The sequence below is a fragment of the Dreissena polymorpha genome, chromosome 2 (genome assembly GCF_020536995.1).
Source record: "Dreissena polymorpha isolate Duluth1 chromosome 2, UMN_Dpol_1.0, whole genome shotgun sequence".
In the NCBI taxonomy this organism is placed as follows: domain Eukaryota; kingdom Metazoa; phylum Mollusca; class Bivalvia; order Myida; family Dreissenidae; genus Dreissena; species Dreissena polymorpha.
The window spans coordinates 7172734-7193224 of NC_068356.1; the positions used below are offsets into that span (position 1 = coordinate 7172734).

General features: G+C 40.7%; 1 protein-coding gene across 1 annotated transcript in view; it reads left to right on the forward strand.

The window, feature by feature from the left end:
- Positions 1–20491, forward strand: part of LOC127865749 (transducin beta-like protein 3) — a 74831-nt gene that overhangs the window by 45086 nt on the left and 9254 nt on the right. The window contains exons 17-19 of the mRNA XM_052405691.1: positions 93–151; positions 762–865; positions 19419–19490. Of these exons, the coding sequence (XP_052261651.1) occupies positions 93–151; positions 762–865; positions 19419–19490 (235 nt within the window). The remainder of the gene's footprint in view (positions 1–92; positions 152–761; positions 866–19418; positions 19491–20491) is intronic.

Here is a 20491-nt window from a genome sequence, read left to right on the forward strand (position 1 = left end):
CTCCGACCGCGGAACTCTTGTTGTTTATTATTTATACCTCAGATGAAATTTCCTCATCTCCGAGTCAACTGGACTATTATGCCTGTTTACAGGATGTGACAGAAACTGAGCAGGAAGAAGCCAGACAGAAGAAGGAGACAGCCATACTACAGTGAGTATAGCAGCTTGCATATTTGCATGATCTGTTGTTGTTTTTTGTTGGCATCGTGCAAAAATAATTGAAATACAAACTGTATGATGATCTCTGCTTTAGTTGTTTGGTGCAGTGTTGTTGTTTTTTTCTGATACAAAATAGTGACTCTCTGATTTTTTGCAGTAAGCAAGACAGTTTAGTATTTCCCTTAAAGAGCTATTCATAACTATGTCAGAACATGTATTTAACACCTAGATTTTTTTAACCTTATAGAAAAATTAATCAGTAGACACAATTGACTTCCAAAGATTTGCGAAAAGAAAGAGTGTTTTTTTACCTGATGATGGAAAGTGACAAACAAACATTATTTTGATATTCTTCTGATAAGAGATAATGTATTCTGTGCAATACTTTTTATCCTAATGATTTTCGCATAGCAAGAGTAGTCTAATCTGATTTGGTCATTTGAATAAAAAAGACAGTATTCCTTTGTTAATCTTATGGATTTCTAATTATACTCCATAGAGGTTTCCTGTATTGAGAATAAAACAATAAATTTAGTTTTCTGCTTATTGATTGCCAATTTGAATTGTTGACTGTAATCTCTGCACTGCCCTCTGATTGCCAGGGAGCAAGAGTTGTCTAACCTGATCCACGAAAAGAAGTACCTGAAGGCGATAGGGCTGGCTATCACCTTGGAACAGCCCTTCCGTCTCCTCAATATCCTCAAAGGTACATGCTGAGTCTGGTTCTGGGAATACTTAGCAAAATGCAGGTGCTTCAAGTGTTGTCCTAAATTAGCCTGTGCAGTCTGCACCAGCTAATCTGTGACGACATTTTCCACCTAGACAAGACTTGTCTAGAAAACTAAAATTTCCATAAAAGTGGAAAGTGTTGTCCTAAATTAGCCTGTGCAGTCTGCACCAGCTAATCTGTGATGACATTTTCCACCTAGACAAGACTTGTCTAGAAAACTAAAATTTCCATAAAAGTGGAAAGTGTTGCCCAAGATTAGCCTGTGCAGACTGTTCACATGCATTAAGCCCAGTTTCACCAGAATTTCAGAGAATGAGGCTCAAACTAGACTCTGAGAAACCTCTTAATGCCCTCCTTCGGGGGCATAAAAAGTTTGTCCCAATAATATATTGACCGAGTAGGATAATGGTTCAGGTTGGTTTAAATATAGCCGCCAGGGGGGTGGGGGGGGGGGGGGCAGATAACCTCATATGGCTATTGTAAAACCTTGTAAACACTCCAGAATCCACATTTATTGTCCAATCAATCTTCATGAAACTTGGTCAGAATATATGTTCTGATGATATCTTTGATGAATTCCAAAACGGTTTCGGTCTGTCGAAAAACAAGTCATTTTTCCAGACATCGCTATAGTAAAACCTTGTTAAGACTCTAAATGTCACATTTACAGTTTAATGTAATGAAATTTGGTAAGAAAATTTGTTCTTATGATATCTTTGATGAGTTGGAAATTGGTTGTGGTTTGTTGGCCACCAGGGGTTGGGGCATTTTTCCTTGTATGGCTTTAGTAAAACCTTTTTAACTGGATAGAAGTAACATTTATGGTCCAATCTTTCTGAAACTAAGTCAAAACATTTGTTCTGATGATAGCTCAGGTGAGTTCGAAAATGTTTATGGCTTGTTGAAAAATATGGCCACCAGGGGGTGGGGCTTTTTTCTTTTTATAGCTATAGTAAAACCTTGTGAACACTCTAGAAGTCACATGTTTAGTCTAATCTTCATTAATTAAACCTGATGAGAACATTTGTTCTAATAATATCTGGGCTGAGTTTTAATATCATAAATACATACCTGTTATCTCTAGCTAATCCCTTTCCAGGGAATTAATTATCCGGAAAACTTTATGCGCTGGGAATCATCCACCTCTTATAAAGAAAACCAAGTCAGGTTAAACATAGTACAATGTAACCTAACCGGAAATCAAAAACACCAACTCATCTTTCCTTTCCGGACAACCACGAGTGCACGCCTATTTGGCTCAGGACTTTTTTGTTCTTTTAATTGTGTTTATTGTCGGAGTTTGAAGGATAAATTTTATTTATCTTTTCTGTATATTATTCCGTTTACTTTTTTAGCTCACCTGAGCGATAGCTCGGGGTGAGCTATTGTGATCACCCGGCGTCCGTCCGTCTGTCTGTAAACAATTTGTAAACATCTTCTTCTACTAAACCATTGAGCCAATTTCTACTAAATTTCATGTGGAGCATCCCTAGGTCATGGGACAAAAGAATTGTTAAAAAAAATTTGATCACATAACCAAGATGGCCGCCATGACCATATATGGTAAAAACCTTAAAAAATCTTCTTGTCAGAAACCGCTCATCAGATTTTCAAAAAATTTCATAGGGATGACCTTTGAAGGCTCCCCTGAAAAAGTTGTTCAAAGAAATTTGATTCGTCAAAAAACATGGCCGCAGGAGCTCGTTGAACTTTGCATGTTTATTCGTTTTTGCCTATTTTGTGAAAACTTTCAAAAATCTTCCACATTTTTTGTCCGATCCTTTCCAAATTTGCACAGTGTCTTTATATCTATGAGGACACGAACCCTACAAAAAATGAGCATTATTGGTCCATGAAGTACAGAATTACCTCCCCTTGAATTGAGAAAATGGTGTTTATGCAATAAAGTCCAAATTTTTCATCCAATTCTTTCCAAACTTGTAAGGATTTAGCATGGTTCAAACAAGGGAAACAACTACGGTTTATGCATGTTCTTTTAATTACAGATTTGCCTCCCTTTAATTCATTCAAAATCTCATTTTACAGCAGAGATTCCAAATCTGACCTGTAAATGAGCCCCATATTTACTGCCAGTGCTAGGTTACCTTTTCCCATTTGATCATTCTTAAGTATTGGTCTTGTAATGCTGCTACTGCTTCTGCTACTGCTACTGCTGCTACTACTACTACTACTACTACTACTACTACTACTACTACTACTACTACTACTACTACTACTACTACTACAACTACTACTACTTCTACTACTACTACTACTACTACTACTACTACTACTACTACTACTACTACTACTACTACTACTACTTCTACTACTACTACTACTACTACTACTACTACTACAACTACTCTACTACTACTACTACTACTACTACTACTACTTCTACTACTACTACTACTACTACTACTACTACTACTACTACTACTACTACTTCTACTACTACTACCACTACTACTACTACTACTACTACTACTACTACTACTACTACTACTACTACTACTACTACTACTACTACTACTACTTCTACTACTACTACTAGTACTACTACTACTAGTACCACTACTACCACCAACCACCACCACCACCACCACGACCACCACCACCACCACCACCCCCACCACCACCACCACCACCACCACCACCACCACCACTATTACTACTTCTACTACTACTGCCACTACTACTACTACTTTTACCACTACTACTACTACTACTACTACTACTACTACCACTACTACTACTACTACTACTACTACTACAACTACTACTTCTACTACTACTACTACTACTACTTCTACTACTACTACTACTACTACTTCTACTACTACTACTACTACATGTACTACTACTACTACTACTTCTACTACAACTACTATTACTACTACTACTACTACTACTACTACTACTACTACTACTACTACTACTACACCACCACCACCACCACCACCACCACCACCACCACCACCACCACCACCATTCACAGTGACAAAAAACGTATTCACACAATGGCTGCTACTACAACTTATAGCCCATATAGGGGGGCATGCATGTTTTACAAACAGCCCTTGTTTCTATGGGATTTTAACCACAACTGTTCATGTTTATCTCCGACACATATTTTTAATGTCATAAATACTGACCTGTTATCGTATGCTTATACTTTCCAAGGGGAAATAACTCATCCGGAATTTTAACTGGGAATCCGCCACCTCAATACCGTAATACAGGCCAGGTTAAACATAGTGCAATGCAACCTAGCCAAAAATCGGTAACCAACCCTCAATATTCTTTCCGGATCAACCAGGTGTATACGTGTCTTTTACGGCTCTGAATTAAAATATTGTTTTTCACTTGGTTGATTGGGGTTTTGAATAGATAAATTGTGTTATTTATCTTTTTATTTCTCATTCGGATTAATTTGTGTGGATTTAATGGATTTTGTTTCATTTGTAAAAGGTAAGCCATGCTTGTTTTTATCGAACAATGGTTTATTTCTACCATGCTGGGTGTTTTCAGGCGCGAACGACCACGTGCAAAACGTGCTCTTCTAATACATTGCTAGAACGTGCAAAGCATGTTCTTTTAATGTGTTACGAGATCGTGCAAAGCGTGTTCTTCTATTGACAGATTGTTTATCATTTGCCATTGTGTGCAATAATGATTTTAACGTTCCGTATGACAATCTAATTGATCGTCATTTTATTTTTCATCTGTTTTGAATTAAACTTTTGTTTAATTTATGATCTACGGCAGTATTATTATAATTTTCATTATGGTCAAATAATGATTTTATGTGCCGTATGATAATCTGGTCTGTGACCAGTTTATGGTTGAATATGCTTTGCTCTTGTTTTCCATATATTCGACTACATGATGGTCGCAGAAACAAGAGTGGATAAATACCCGGTGACTTCGCAGATCATGGATGATAGTTGCAGTATCAGTCACCGGGTATCGGGCACGATCGCGACCGTACTATGCTAAGTCTCTTAGACAGTCGGTCAACATCAGACCATATGGCGACACCCGTCAGCCGGTCTTTGCCCGATGGCATTGGTCAAGGACATCGACCAATGCCGGACCATTTGGCATCCGCCATACGGTCATTATCCGGTGACAACACTGGTCATGATATGACCGGTACGTCACCGGGGACGTTGATCACGGACCATTGATCGACGTCTGACCGGCCGGTCCGGTCACCGGTCATGTCACCGGTCCGGTCCGGTCATTGATCACCGGTCCGGTCACCGGTCATGTCACCGGTCCGGTCACCGGTCATGTCACCGGTCCGGTCACCGGTCATGTCACCGGTCCGGTCACCGGTCCGGTCCGGTCCGGTCACCGGTGCGGTCATTGATCACCGGTCCGGTCCGGTCACCGGTCCGGTCCGGTCACCGGTCATGTCACCGGTCCGGTCACCGGTCATGTCACCGGTCCGGTCACCGGTCCGGTCCGGTCACCGGTCCGGTCATTGATCACCGGTCCGGTCCGGTCACCGGTCATGTCACCGGTCCGGTCACCGGTCATGTCACCGGTCATGTCACCGGTCCGGTCCGGTCACCGGTCATGTCACCGGTCCGGTCATGTCAACGGTCCGGTCCGGTCACCGGTCCGGTCACCGGTCAACAGTCATCAGTTAGGCCTGCCACCGATAACACCAGTCACCGGTCAAGAAGAAGAACTCGGTCTTCTTCATTGAATTATTCTCCTATTCTTCGTTGAATACATCGTCTTCATCAAGGATTAGACATCGGACACGCTATTCTTCGTCGAGCAGTTCTCATCGTCGCGGCTCTCGTAAGCGATCACGTCGTCACTCACGGAGACGTTATTCTAGAAGATCTCGGTCTCATCGCAGCCGATCCACATCTCGGCCGATCCAGATCTCGACATCGCAGGAAACGAGGACGTCGTCAACCTTCACGTAGACATCAGCGGACTGCATTGAGCACCACTGGATATTTATCGAACATACCTCTCCTTCATTGAGCAGTTCTCGGCGTTGATACGCTCGTAAGCGATCATGTCAATGCTCACGGAGACAATATTGTAGAAGACAATATTTCCAGCGTAGCCGAACAATATTTCGGCATCGAAGTTATATGGATGTCGCCACTTCTTACGTAGGCGTTAATGAACCTACTGGTCATATCGACGTTCTCCATTTTATTCCTTTAGGAATATCATGTCTCCATTCCACGTGTGATGGTTCTTCTTATGGCATCCACACATGTTGCAGTCACCGAGCCGTAGTTGTATACGAACACTAGTTCGTTTAACATTCAGGCTTCGGGATAAGCTGTTCTTTTCTCCACTACGACTACAAGGACACTTATGCCTATTAATACTGATAATCTACCGTTGTTTTCCGGTTAACATTATCAGATGACTTCGTGGATGGTCATTCTTCTGCACCAGATATTTTCATTCTGACGCAGTTATATTATACCGGTCCCGATCACCGGACATCGGTCACCATTCATCGGTCATATCACCGATCACTGATCACCGGTCAGAATAAGTGATGTCTCATCGCCATCGGATTGGATTTTTTTGGCATGATCTTCTTTTCCGAGCAGTGCTTGACATTGATAACAGACCATATGGATTCCACCATTTTTCGTTCTTTAACTGGTAACGTCACCGGTCATATTATGACTGGTCCGTTCACCGGGCTACAGTTACCGGTCATTGACCGGTCCGGTTCGGTCACCACTTACCAATTACCGGTATTCCACTGTGTTTTCATCGGTCAATTTTTAGTATCACGGGTATCGTCTACATTACATAGTTGTATACCCCTGGCTATGATTGTATTGAATACTATATTTTATGGATTCAACAATCTACATGACTTTTTGTGTTTTTCAATACTGATGTTCTACTGGCGACGGTTACCTAATCATGCTATATCTGTTATTTGTACTTCTATCTCAACCGGCTACATGCAGACTACTGGTCTTGCAGATAGATCGGCTGAAGTGGGCTCGGAGACTAGCATTGAGGTCGAACATTACTATTTGACCTCTATTAATTTATGTTCGAGACCCGAAGGATGAATTGTTTTAACCGCCTTTACCTGTCGGCTACAGACTTTGCAGTCAGTGTCACGGAACAGTTGGGACACATTAATGACGCTAACAGGATTAGCAAGACGACAATTGTATCGACTTCTGCTTTTCTATTGCTCCTACGGCAGTGCATATTTTCAAGCTACTGGAATCAACAAGAGTTCTGATACATAGGATTGCCTATCAGATTGACCGCATAGCGGCTACAGTCTTGTAGATGGCTTAGGACCTATTGAACTCAGATCTTAGATCCTAGGATCTGGAGGGACCTCATCTTAAAGTTATTCTTCTATTACACTTCTGGCCATAACAGGCCGTCTTCCTATAACTGGTCGTATTCCTTTCGGAATTCGTCCAGGTTAGAAGTCTTGAAGTAAATGGATTAATCAAGTCAGAATTTAAGACTTCCATGCATTCTACCGGCAAGCGTGGACCCGCTTAAGGTTACCCCTAGGGTTTTCACCTTTTTCTGCCATCACACCTCCGATTCCGGAGGTACCACTATCAATCATATTTCCGTACTTCGCAAATCGATGACTTCGCGACCTGTATTATCCAGGATTTTAAAGGCGCCTGTTATTGGTTCAAGAAGAGGCTATATTCTGTAGATAGGTCATAAACTTATAAGTGTTAAACACTGTCCTATTCTACCAATTTTCAATTGTGTTTGGAGTGGGAAAGTTCGGCTTGCCGTGGTTTCTTTGCCCACCCATCCTTGACAAATGGTTCCGGTCACCGGTCGGTATTTACCGGTCCGGTCACCGGTCCTTCTGCTGAGACGTCTTTTCTTACGTCCGTTTCAGCTTTATTTTTAAGATAATTGTATTAATCTCGGGATTATTTAATGACACAGATTTCCATCTTTTTTGTCATTATTTACCACTATTCAGTGGTGTCTAGACTAGAAGATTATCTTGGCAAGAATATAGTTTATTCTACCACAACCTTCCTTACATCTTATACAGATGTGAGCAGATAAGGTTATGGACGATCACATAGAACAACGTATCTTGATTTTCTCAATTATGTGGTATCCTAACGAATATCACCTGCACATCTACATCTTGAAAAGCGAGAATTCTTTTTAGCTGTTTTTCATTTACAACACATTTTCACGATTCCTTTGTGATGGTTTCAACTATCACACATCGGTCGTGGTTTACTTACAGACACGGAGGTGATCATATTATCACTCCTTGTAACTGGAAATCAGGAACTTATTCGTTCTTTGCAAGAACAACACATTTTCTCTATCGTCTTTCTCATACCAGTTCGTCTCAACGCCCTGTTGGACCTTTTGTCCTGCAGTTCTTTCTTTCGAATTATTTTTCCGTTGGGTTCAATAATGTAATTGCGCATGCGCGGCAGTGAAGTTGCAGACGAGTTGCATGGTGTACATAGTATATCAAAGAATGTTGTTTATCATCAAACGCTAGTTATTAGCGTTATGCGATTGTATTTTGCAGTGTATACCGGTATGCTGAACAACGTCAACAATGCAGTTCACAGAAATCGATCCAGCAGGGTGTGCGATTGTTATACATTCGTCCATTGACATAAACTGGAATATCTTGCCTTCTTGGTGAGTTTTTGCAATAACTGAGTTTTTGCCATAATATCATGAAATATACTTAATGAACCATGGGATTATGGTTCTACGACCTTTTAAGTCTCCTGTACAATTATTTTCAGGAAACTTCTTCACAGGTCAAATATATCTCACTGAGACATATTTTTACTGATCCAAATATGTGCCACTTCATGTCTGGCCATTAATAACTTTTAGTTATCTCTACAGAAGAACGTTTTTCTGTTAGAGTTTCAATCCTTGTTACTTGTGCAAGGATAATTCCATCAGAACTGTATAAAGGTTCTATGGAAATTCATTTTTTACTGGGTAATTGAGAGCATAGTTATTACCTTAATCACTCTGCTAGATACATAGAGGTTTTTCTCATCTTTTTCTTGATGATAAGAAATTTGTTCTTTTCTTCATCAAAGGATAGAGATTATGCTTTCGTATACCTTGTTTTGTGTAAGTCATCGCAACTCTGTGCTGTCTTACCTATTTTGGAACTGATCCAAACTATGGAACGTCAACACTATGTTTTTCGTTCCTTTACCTTCTTAAGCGGTTTTGACTTGTGTAACATGTTGGGATGCTTAATGAGCTCCCTATGAACCTTTTTCATCAGGCTTATTAACAGTTCCAATATAATTTTAAGACGGTTTTCCTTCTTATTATGGCTTTTACCATACGGAGAAGTGAAATTCATGCTTTTTCTGTTGAATACGACCAATTCCAGTTGGATCTATTGTCGTTTTCACTTTGTTGTGTCAGCCAGGATTCCTTGCTTAATATCAAGTCCTCTATATGGCTTATACCTTCAAGTTTCCAAGTTTTCTTAAACTGGTAGTCATGAAGATGAGGATAAACTTCTTTGGGCAATCAGGGCTTTGAAGTTCTATCTCAGCAGTGTTAGTCAGAAGTCCATTCGAGGTTCTCAAAGACACTCTTCATTTCCCCAAAAAAGGGGGGGGAGATGTGTCTGCGGCTTCTATTTCTCGGGGTTAGACCTCGACTAAGGAAAGTTAATCTTATCCTATCTAAGGATTCATTCCTTTTTAGGATCTGACCGCATGAATTAAGAGCTCTGTCTGTTTTGTGGGCATATATTAATCACACCCCACTTTTTGACGTGCTCTAAGCTGTTTACTGGAGGAATCCGACCACCTTGTCATCTTTTTATCTTCGTTTTCTGAAGTGCCAACAATACAATTTGTATACGTTTGGGCTTGTTGTGGTTTCACTAACGGTAGTGTCTTCTTTACGACATAGACATATTACTCTGTCTGAGAAGTCATAATTAATACCGTTTTAACGAAGATTACTTGATATCATTAGCTGATAACCCTGTTTATGGGTTCTACTGTGTTGGGAAAATATATACGAACCTTCCCACCGCAGCTGCAAAATCAGCATACGATAACAGGTCAGTATTTATGACATTAAAACAAATTTTTTAAATAAAATTCATTTTAATTATTAAATACTTACCTGTTATCGGTAAGTCCCACCTCCCACCCCGCTATTCGATTAATATTTTTGTATATATATTGAAAGAATATTGAGGGTTGGTTACCGATTTTTGGCTAGGTTGCATTGCACTATGTTTAACCTGGCCTGTATTACGGTATTGAGGTGGCGGATTCCCAGTTAAAATTCCGGATGAGTTATTTCCTCTTGGAAAGTATAAGCATACGATAACAGGTAAGTATTTAATAATTAAAATGAATTTTATTTAAAAAATTTGTTTTAGGTCACCTGTCATGAAGTGACACGGTGAGCTTATGTGATCGTGTGATGTCCGGCGTCCGTTGTGCGTGCCTGCGTGTGTCCGTGCGTCCGTCCGTCAACAATTTGTTTGTGTAGACAGTAGAGGTCACAGTTTGCATCCAATCTTGATGAAATTTGGTCAAAATGTTTATCTTGATGAAATCCGGTTTGGGATTGTATTTGGGTCATCTGGGGTCAAAAACAAGGTCACTAGGTCAAATAATAGAACAACCTTCTGTAGACAATAGAGGTCACAGTTTTCATCCAATCTTTATGAAATTTGGTCAGAATGTTTATCTTGATGAAATCTGGGTTGGGATTTTATTTGGGTCATCTGGGGTCAAAAACTAGGTCACTAGGTCAAATAATAGAAAAACCTTGTGTAGACATTAGAGATCACAGTTTTCATCCAACCTTTATGAAATTTGGTCAGAATTCTTGATGAAATCTGGGTGGGATTGTATTTGGGTCATCTGGGGTAAAAATCTAGGTCAAATAAATAGAAAAACCTTGTGTTGACAATAGAGGTCACAGTTTTCATCCAATATTTATGAACTGTGGTCAGAATGTTTATCTTGATGAAATCTGGATTGGGATTGTATTTGGGTCATCTAGAGTCAGGAACTAGGTCACTAGGTCAAATCATAGAAAAACATTGTGTAGACAATAGAGGTCATAGTTTTCATCTGATCTTAATGAGTCAGGTGAGCGATTCAGGGCCATCATGGCCCTCTTGTTATACTTTTTATTGCAGTTTTTGTTATAATTCTGCTTTTGCTGGGTATCTTTGTTTATAGTGCTCATGTACATGAGCACGTGCACCACGAGGTTTTCGTTTAATTTCCTTCTATAGGTAATCCACGAGGACTTCGTGCCTTTTCCTCAATAAATAATTGAGGGCATTTGTACAGCGTTTGTTTATTTACATTGTGGTTTAAATTTAACAATTGGTTGTGTCTGTTGTAGGATCTTTCTGTTTCATTTATTTTCAGAAATGAACTTACAAAAGAGAGGTTCGTGTGGTCATGTCAAGGCAAGGTGGGATTCTCACGACACTTGCCTGGCATGTACCGGTTGTACTCTGCCTAAAAAATGTGCGGTGTGCGATTTATGGTCTTACGACACATGGAAACAAGCTGGTCGCCATCGGACGTCGATCAGCTGCAAACGCCACGAACCTCTAACGAACGTTGATGATCCGGTGACTTCACTGGTCACGGATGACCAGCTGACATTTCAGTCACCAGATACCGGGCACGATGGTGGTGTTGTCTGTCGGTCATCATCTGACCGTATGACTCCCACCATACATACCAGCGACATTGATCTATGGACCTGAGGATCGATCAATGTCTGACCAAATGGCAGCGGCCATTCTACGGTCTTTGGCCAGTGACATAACCGGTCATGATATGACCGGCCGGTCACCGGTCCGGTCCAGTCATTATATGACCGTAAGGTCCGGTCACCTTCACCGGTCCGGTCACCGGTCAACTGTCAGAAAAAGGCATCGATCTTCATCATCAGATGACTCTTCTTCCTACTCGTCATCGACGAATGAATCTCCGACATCAAGGTGTAGACATCGGACACGCTCATCTTCGTCGAGCGATTCTCATCGCTGCTACGCGTGTAAGCGATCACGTCGTCGTTCACGGAGACGCTATTCCAGAAGATCCCAGTCTCATCGCAGCTGATCTACATCTCGACATCGCAGCCGATCCAGATCGCGACATCGCAGGAAATGAGGAAGTCGACAAACCTCACATAGACATTGTACCTACCATTCGGATAGTCGATCACCGTCTTATTCCTTTATGGAATCACATGTTTCCTCACCACATGTGTCGTCTCCCATGTTGACAGCCACACATGTTGGAACTTCAGGAGCGCAGCTAACAACTACTGCTACATTATCAGCACCACGGGTGTCTTCGACCGTTTGTAGTCGTGTACCCCCTCATGCTACCCATTCGAATCCTGATGTTCTATGGGTACAGAATGCGTCTGGTCATTTTGTACCGGTCAATACTGATAAGCATTATCAAATTGTTGACGTCGTGGATGGTAATTCATCTTTACCAGACAATCTGGCACAAGATAGTTTCATTCCTGTTCCTGCTGTTTCTCTACACACCTCTGTTCCTGTAGAGAGTGAAGCTGAATCGGATGCGGACATTGATACGGATACATTTTTGGCTTCCAGTAATCAAATTTACGAGCTGATATTCAAGACTCTGGGTGAAGAGTTGTGTCCACGACCTGTGGAGACTTCTTCTTATTCGACGATCTCGATCACTGAACAACTCGTTCGTACGTTTGATCCCACCATGGTTACTAAGGCGCGTTCCCGCTTGGATACACGCCTTCCGATTGGTACTACTGTCTTATCTGTTGTTAAATCGTTGGAATCAGTGAATAAAACGATCCCTAAACGAGGAGATATGTGGAAAGTACCGAAGGATTTTGCGGAGTCTAAACTTCAGGAACGTAACGACAAACCACCAGTACCCGATCCGACTTATTATTTATTATTATTATTTACCATATTTATATAGCACTTTTATCATGAATTCACATGTTCAAAAGTGCTGTACAATACAAATGCATGGTTCAACCAGTAAAATTAACAAAGAAATTTAAAACTATGATAAACAGCGATAGATGGACACATATAAAAACTGAAAATAGATAGAAACCTACATACTACGAGGATATAAATGACAAGCATATTTAAGAACAATTATAAAATATGGTATTTAAGAATTAAAACAAATTATAAAATAAATACCTATAAGCGCTTAAAAGAAATTAATACCAAGCTAAACATAGAATAAACGTTTAAAATAACAAACTACTCGTACACTGGTATAACATAAATCGGTGCTTTGTTTAGTCTTGTCACAGAATTAATTTTGAAATAATCATCATTGCAAGTAAATGTTTGCGAAATAGTGGGTTTTCAGTGCTCTCTTAAAGGCTGGTAATGTTTTAATGTCTCTGAGCGATGCTGGTAGCGCGTTCCAAAGTGTTGGAGCGGCAGACCTGAACGAACGGCCTCCGTACGACACAGTCCTGGTTCTCGGCGCGACTAGCAGGACTGAGTTATTCTGAGATCTGAGTTCTCTGCGTGGAGTGTAAATCTCAAGCATACTCTTGATGTAGCTTGGTGACTGTCCTTGAAGTGCTTTAAACTCATGCATCAGTACTTTGTACTCCACTCTTGCATGTACAGGAAGCCAGTGGAGTTCCCTAAGCACCGGTGTAATGTGACCTTGTCGTGGTGTCCTGGTGATTACACGAGCAGCGGTATTTTGAACACTTTGAAGTCTGTTCAGAGCATAACTCGGTGATCCACATAACAGGGAATTACAGTAATCAAGTCTTGATGTTACCAAAGAGTTTATCAGAGATTTTGTTGCATCCACAGTCAGGTATTTCGGAATTCGACCTATTTGTCTGATCTGGTTGTAACATGATCTGGAAACAGAGTTTACCTGCTTTTCCATATCTAAATGAGAGTCTAGAATGGCACCAAGGTTCCTAACAGCTGTTGTTGGTTTGATAACAGCTGTGCCGATTTTAACGGTGAAATTTTCAGTTTTAATGTGCTTTGGTACAAAGATAATCACTTCTGTTTTGTTGGCATTAATTTTAAGTAAGTTGTTATTCATCCACAGTACTATATCAGTCACACACGCTTCAATTCGTTGCAGCGCATCTTCGCGTGAAACAGAATCCTTGGGTTTAAATGACATGTATAACTGGGAGTCATCGGCATAGAAGTGATGTTGTAGATTATGCTTTCTACAGATGGCCCCCACTTGTTTTGTATACAAGCTGTAGTTTTTGGGTCCCAGTACGGACCCTTGAGGCACTGAATAGGTCATAAGTACGGGTTTGGACAGCTCGCCATCAATGCAAACAGTTTGATAGCTGTCGGTCAAGTACGACTTCATCCATCTTAATGGCTTGTTTGTTATTCCAAATTGCTTTTCGAGTCGGTTCAGAAGAGTGGTATGGTCGATCGTATCGAATGCGGCTGATAAATCCAGCATAACTAGAATAGTGGCTTCGTTCTGATCTAGAGACTGAAGAATGTCGCTCTGTACATGCAGTAGCGCCGTCTCAGTGGAGTATATTTTTTCTAAATTACCATCGCAGGATCCAAACATCAATAAGCTTTTGCTTATGATGCCTAGTTCATCTACTTCAGTGTCTGTCCCTTTTTCCATGATAGAACATTGGGAAAGTAGAGAGCGAAGATCTTTAGGTCTATCCAACCAGGTAGACTTAATGCTAGCAACCTTGTTACACTTGGTTTGTGATTGGTCTGATTCTGTTCTGGAAGAACTTCGGGATTTATTGATCCACCTATCAAGAACAGCATTATCCCTTTCACATAATGCTGCTTCTTCAATGTCTGAGATGTTAAGGATTCGTAGAGATCTTATCCTTTCATCTTTACCTAAAGATTTTCTCTTAGAACTAGGTAGAACTCGCTCAGAACGGCTTCTCTCACATCAGGTTTCCTTTTTGGTGGAAGGATACAAGAAGCAATCACACCTGACAAGGATGACCAACTTCATGCTACTTTAGCTAAAACAATTCTGGACAACGCCAAGGAGCCTTTAAGCAGCCTTCTTCTAGGCCACCAGCAGTTCCAGCACCCACCAAGAAGGCTAAGAGAAACAATCTTTTCTCTAAAAGACCTGCTGTAAATCCACGGTCGGTTCCTAACAGGCCTTCTTCCTATAACAGACCTTCTTTTTCTAAGAAGTTTTCTGGTAGAGATTCTGGGAAAAAGAACAAACCCAAGCCTGATCAGAGGAATTTCAAACCTTCTGCTGGCAAGGGCGTACCTCCTCCTTATCAGCCCTAGGTCCCTACCCTTTCTACCTCCACAACCTCCGATGCCGGAAATACCAGTCGGGGCCAGACTTTTCCACTTTTCAAACCGATGTTTTCAAATTACTTCGGTCGGACGCATGGGTTCATTCTCTGGTGACAAAAGGCCTGACTTTTCAATTCAAAAAAAGGCCTTCACTTTCTCGCGTTCCGATAGAACTGGTATCTCAGCATCCACATATTCCGCAGTCCATTCTCGGGCTCTTGGAAAAACAGGCGGTAGAAAGGGTTCAAGATCCTTATTCTCCAGGATTCTACAGTCGTCTTTTTCTTGTTCAAAAGAAAAATGGTTCCTGGAGACCAGTTATAGATTTAAAAGTTTTCAACATGTACCTTCTCAAACCAACTTTCAAAATGGAGACTCCTTCCTTCATACGGAACTCCATCAAACCCCTGCAGACAAATCAGACCTCATTCCTTCTCAGGACTTCACTTTCGTGGGAATGAATTTCTTGACACACATCAATCAGGTCAGAGTGTCATGTCAACGTATATCAGACCTTCTGGTAAAGGTCAACTGGGTTTTGACCCAATCTCATATAACAGCTCAAGAGTTCATCTCTCTCAATGGTATCCTGAGCTCAGTAGCAGACTTTGTGCAGTTGGGACGTCTATTCCTACGTCCTCTTCAGCATTATCTCTCAGCTTGTTGGAAATTGTCTCTGGGCAATCTGTTAAAACAGATTCCAATCCATCCTTCCCTAGTGTCTCATCTTCAGTGGTGGCTAGACGAGGAGACTGTCTTAGCAGGAGTACCACTTCTTCCTCAGCAACCGTCATAAGATCTAAACACGGATGTGAGCAAGGAAGGATGGGGTGCTCACCTGGAACCTCTCAGTCTAATAGTTTCAGGGTTGTGGTCTCATCAGGAATCTCACCTTCATATCAACAATCTAGAAATGCGAGCAGTATTTCTAGCTGTATCTCATTTCCAGTCACATCTTAGAGACTCTTGTGTGATGGTGTCACCAGACAACACATCGGTGGTGGCTTACATCCAGGCACAGGGGGGAACACATTCTCAATCCCTGTATCTGGAAACCAGGAAATTACCGTAGGTTTCCACGTATAGCGCGCTCCTGTGTATAGAAAAAATATTTAAAGACAATAAAACCACCAAATCGGACCGAAAATGGCCGCCATTTTACTATTGCACAATCCAATAATCCTGGGCATTGGAAAGCTTAATTAAGCATTCAAAAATTGCGTTACCTGCAAAAAAGACCTCGTTCGCACCTACTCTTGCCTGCTCTCCGGAAAGTCGACAACAATCCCCATCGGAATTCATCAATAAAGAAGTGTAAAAACATAAACAAAGAAATGTCCGCAAGTTTATTCAAACAAAATTATTTTTGACCAAAACTTCTTCTTCCGTATTCATATCTACCAGTAGCGACTTCTTGTTGTTTCGACAATGGCCCCTTAGTCTGTACGATTATAGGGTGGTAGTTTTCTGGAAAAAACATGGCGGCAATTTTGATTATTTACGATTACACAACATTTTTTTACCAATTTAGCAGCCAGGATAGCGCTGTATCAATGTATAGCGCGCACTAGCTTTTTAATTTGAATTTTGGAGGTAAAACACTGCGCGCTATAGGTGGAAACCTACGGTACTTGTTTTTTGCAAAACACTCAACATTTATATTCTGGCCAAATACATACCAGGTCGCCTCAACGCCCTGGCGGATGGGTTGTCTCGCAAACACCAGATACTTCCATCGGAATGGACATTTCATCAAGAAGTGACCAACCAGATCTTTTTCAAGTTTGGTTATCCCCTGGTCGATCTATTTGCGACCAGACAAAACTACAGACTACCTCTGTATGTGAGTCCAGTTTACGATCCAGCAGCGTGGGCAATAGATGCGCTTTCGTTCGCTTGGGACCAACTGGAAGCTTACGCCTATCCCCCACCCATTCTAATTTCCCAAATATTGGCGAAAATCAGGGTGAGCTCATGCCGGATACTCCTGATTGCCACTTGGTGGCCCAGGAGATCTTGGTTCAACGATCTTCTCAGTCTCCTGTACGATTATCCCAGGAAACTTCCTCACAGGTCAGATCTTCTATCTCAAAGCGGCAGACTACATGCGGATCCAGTAATGTTCCACTTACACGTCTGGCCGTTATCAGGCAATCTCTGCAGAAGAAACGTTTTTCTGTCAGGGCTTCAACACTCGTTGCTTCTGCATGGAGAAAATCCACCAGAGCAGTCTATGATGCTTGCTGGAAACTCTTCTCTAATTGGTGTATTCGAGGGAAAATTGATCCCCTCAATCCCTCCGCTAGACACATAGCGGATTTTCTCATCTATCTTTTTGATGATAAGAAACTTTCTCTTAGCTCTATCAAAGGATACAGACCTATGATTTTGCATACATTGGCTTTTACTATATCATCACAAATCTGTGCTGATCCAGCGATTTCTGAACTGATTAGATATAGAGCTATGGAACTTAAACGTCCTGTATCTCTAACACTGGCTCCTAAATGGGATTTAGCTTGTGTGCTTGGTTCGCTTACTAAGGCTCCCTATGAACCTCTTGATCAGGCTTCTTTACAGTTCCTAACCTGGAAGACCGTTTTTCTTCTTACTATGGCTTCATCCAAACGGAGAAGTGAAATTCATGCTCTTTCTATAGAAGATAACCATCTCCGTTTTGATGCTGTCTATGGATCTGTTACATTATTATGTCAACCAGGATTTCTTGCTAAAAATCAACTTCCCTTTATGGCTTCCAAACCCTTCAAAGTTCCAAGTCTTTCTAGAACTTGTGGACATGAAGATGATGATAGACTCCTTTGCCCAGTAAGGGCTTTGAAGTTCTACCTTAAGAGAGTAAAGTTTATTCGAGTTTCTCGTAAAAGACTTTTCATTCCATTAAAAGGGGGGGGGGCGATGTGTCTGCGGCTTCTATTTCCCGTTGGATAGCCTCGACAATTAAGAAGGCTTATTCTTCTCTTTCATCCAGTGATTTATCCCTGTTTAAGATAAGACCGCATGAATTAAGAGCTCTTTCGGCTTCGTGGGCTTATATTAATTATACCCCACTGTCTGAAGTGCTTCAAGCTGCTTTCTGGAGGAATCCTACCACCTTCTCCTCTATTTATCTTTGTTCTCTTGAGTGCCAACAAGACAATTTGTATATGTTGGGTCCTCTTGTTGTGGCTCAAACTGTAATTTCTTCAATGGCGTAAGTACTCTAGGCCGTCCGAGAATTAAGTACGTACAATATGGTACTAACGAAGATAATCTGAGGACATGATCTACTATCTCTGGCTGAAAACCCTAAATATGGGTTCTGCTGTGATGGGAAAAAATATGCGAACCTTCCTGCCGCAGCTGCAAAATCAGCTAGAGATAACAGGTATGTATTTATGATATTAAAACAATTTTTTAAAGTAAAATTCATTTTAATTATTAAATACTTACCTGTTATCGGTAAGTCCCACCTCCCACCCCACTCAGGAAAGGGATTAGCTAGAGATAACAGGTAAGTATTTAATAATTAAAACGAATTTTACTTTAAAAATTTGTTTTAAAATGATACTGGTCCATTGAAAAACATGGGGCGGGACATATTTCCTTCTATGGCTGTTGTAAAACCTTGTTAACTCTTGAGAAGTCACATTTTGTGTGCAATCTAAATGAAACTAAGTCAGAACACGTGTATTAATGGCCTCTATGTGGAGTTAAGAAATTCTTAAGGTTTGTTGAAAAACATGGCTGCAGAGTGGCAGTGTAGTTTTTCTATATGGCTAAAGTGAAAACTTGTTGATGCATTATAAGCCACAGTTTTTGGCCGATCTTCTTGAAACTTAATCATTGATTTGATTTTTAAAACTGGGTCATGTGAGATCAAAAACTAGGTCACAATGACCAACAAAAAAACTCCATGTGTGACTTTAGAAATGACTTTTTTTGGTCAAATTTTCATGAATCAGCTCACACTTTCTCAGACTAGTCTAGTTCCTTTGGGTCTCAGGTGAGCTCTAGTTCCTTTGGGTCTCAGGTGAGCATGTTAGGGCCCTTAGCACTCTTGTTAGTTTTCTCAGAAATGAAATTCCTTTTTGTGGGCCAAATTTTGGCCAAATTTTGGCATTATTTAGTTAGATATTTTTGCTGCATTAGACAAAACAAAATTATGTATTCACTATTCTTTTTTGCACATATGTTCACTTTTCTCAGAGATCATGTCTGGAGACAGCGGTAATGACAAGCTCTACGATACACTGGCCAAGCTGCGCATGGACCAGATTGGTGAGTTAGGGCCTCGTCCTTTTTAGCAGTGTTATGGGAATATAAAGAAAATAACGAAAAATCCAGTCTAGGCAGAAAGTCTCAGATTAGCCTGCGGGACTGCACAGGCTAGGCAGGAAGTCAGTTTACGCACATGCATTTAGACAAGTTTACCCAGAACAGGGCTCTTTCTATTTAAAAGACAGTTAATTACAGGATGTGACATGTGCCCTGGAAGCAAACGCTTGCACAAGCAGAAACAAAAATCATGACTTTTGACATTGAAACATGACCTTGATCTGCTAACAAGGAAGATGGGATTGTATGTGATACATTGTATGGTTTAATGGGAAAATATTCCAAAGTAGTAAAAAAAAACTCCCAAGGCTGTACAAAATAAAAAGATGGAACACAATTTAATAATAATTTAATGTCTTCTGTCATGCCTGGGATTTTCCTAATACACATATTAAAAGTACTCTTGAATAAAAAGAACATGTTAAAAGTATCAAGGAAATTAAAAGAGTTGTTAAAAATGTGTTCTCATATTTTGTAAAATCATTATTAATGTTATTTTTAGCTCACCTGATTGCTCAGGTGAGCTTTTGTGACCGGTCTTTGTCTGTTGTCCGTCCGTCCGTCTGTTAACATTTGTTCCTAAACACTCTAGAGGGCACATTTCTTTTCCGATCTTCATGAAACTTGGTCAGAAGCTTTGTCCCAATGATATCTCGGTCGAGTTCAAACTGGGTCATGCCGGGTCAATAACTATGTCACTAGGTCAAAAAAAAGAAAAACACTGTAGAAGTCACATTTCATGCGCAATCTTCATGAAACTTTGTCAAAATGTTTGTCTTAATGATTTGTTGGTTAAGTTCAAAAGTGGTTCTCGTCCATTGAAAAACATGGCCGCCAGTTGGTGTGGCCGTTTTCCTTATTGGGCTATAGAGATACCTTGTAGACACTCTAGAGGCCACATTTTTTGTCCGATCTTCATGAAACTTGGTCAGAAGATTTGTCCC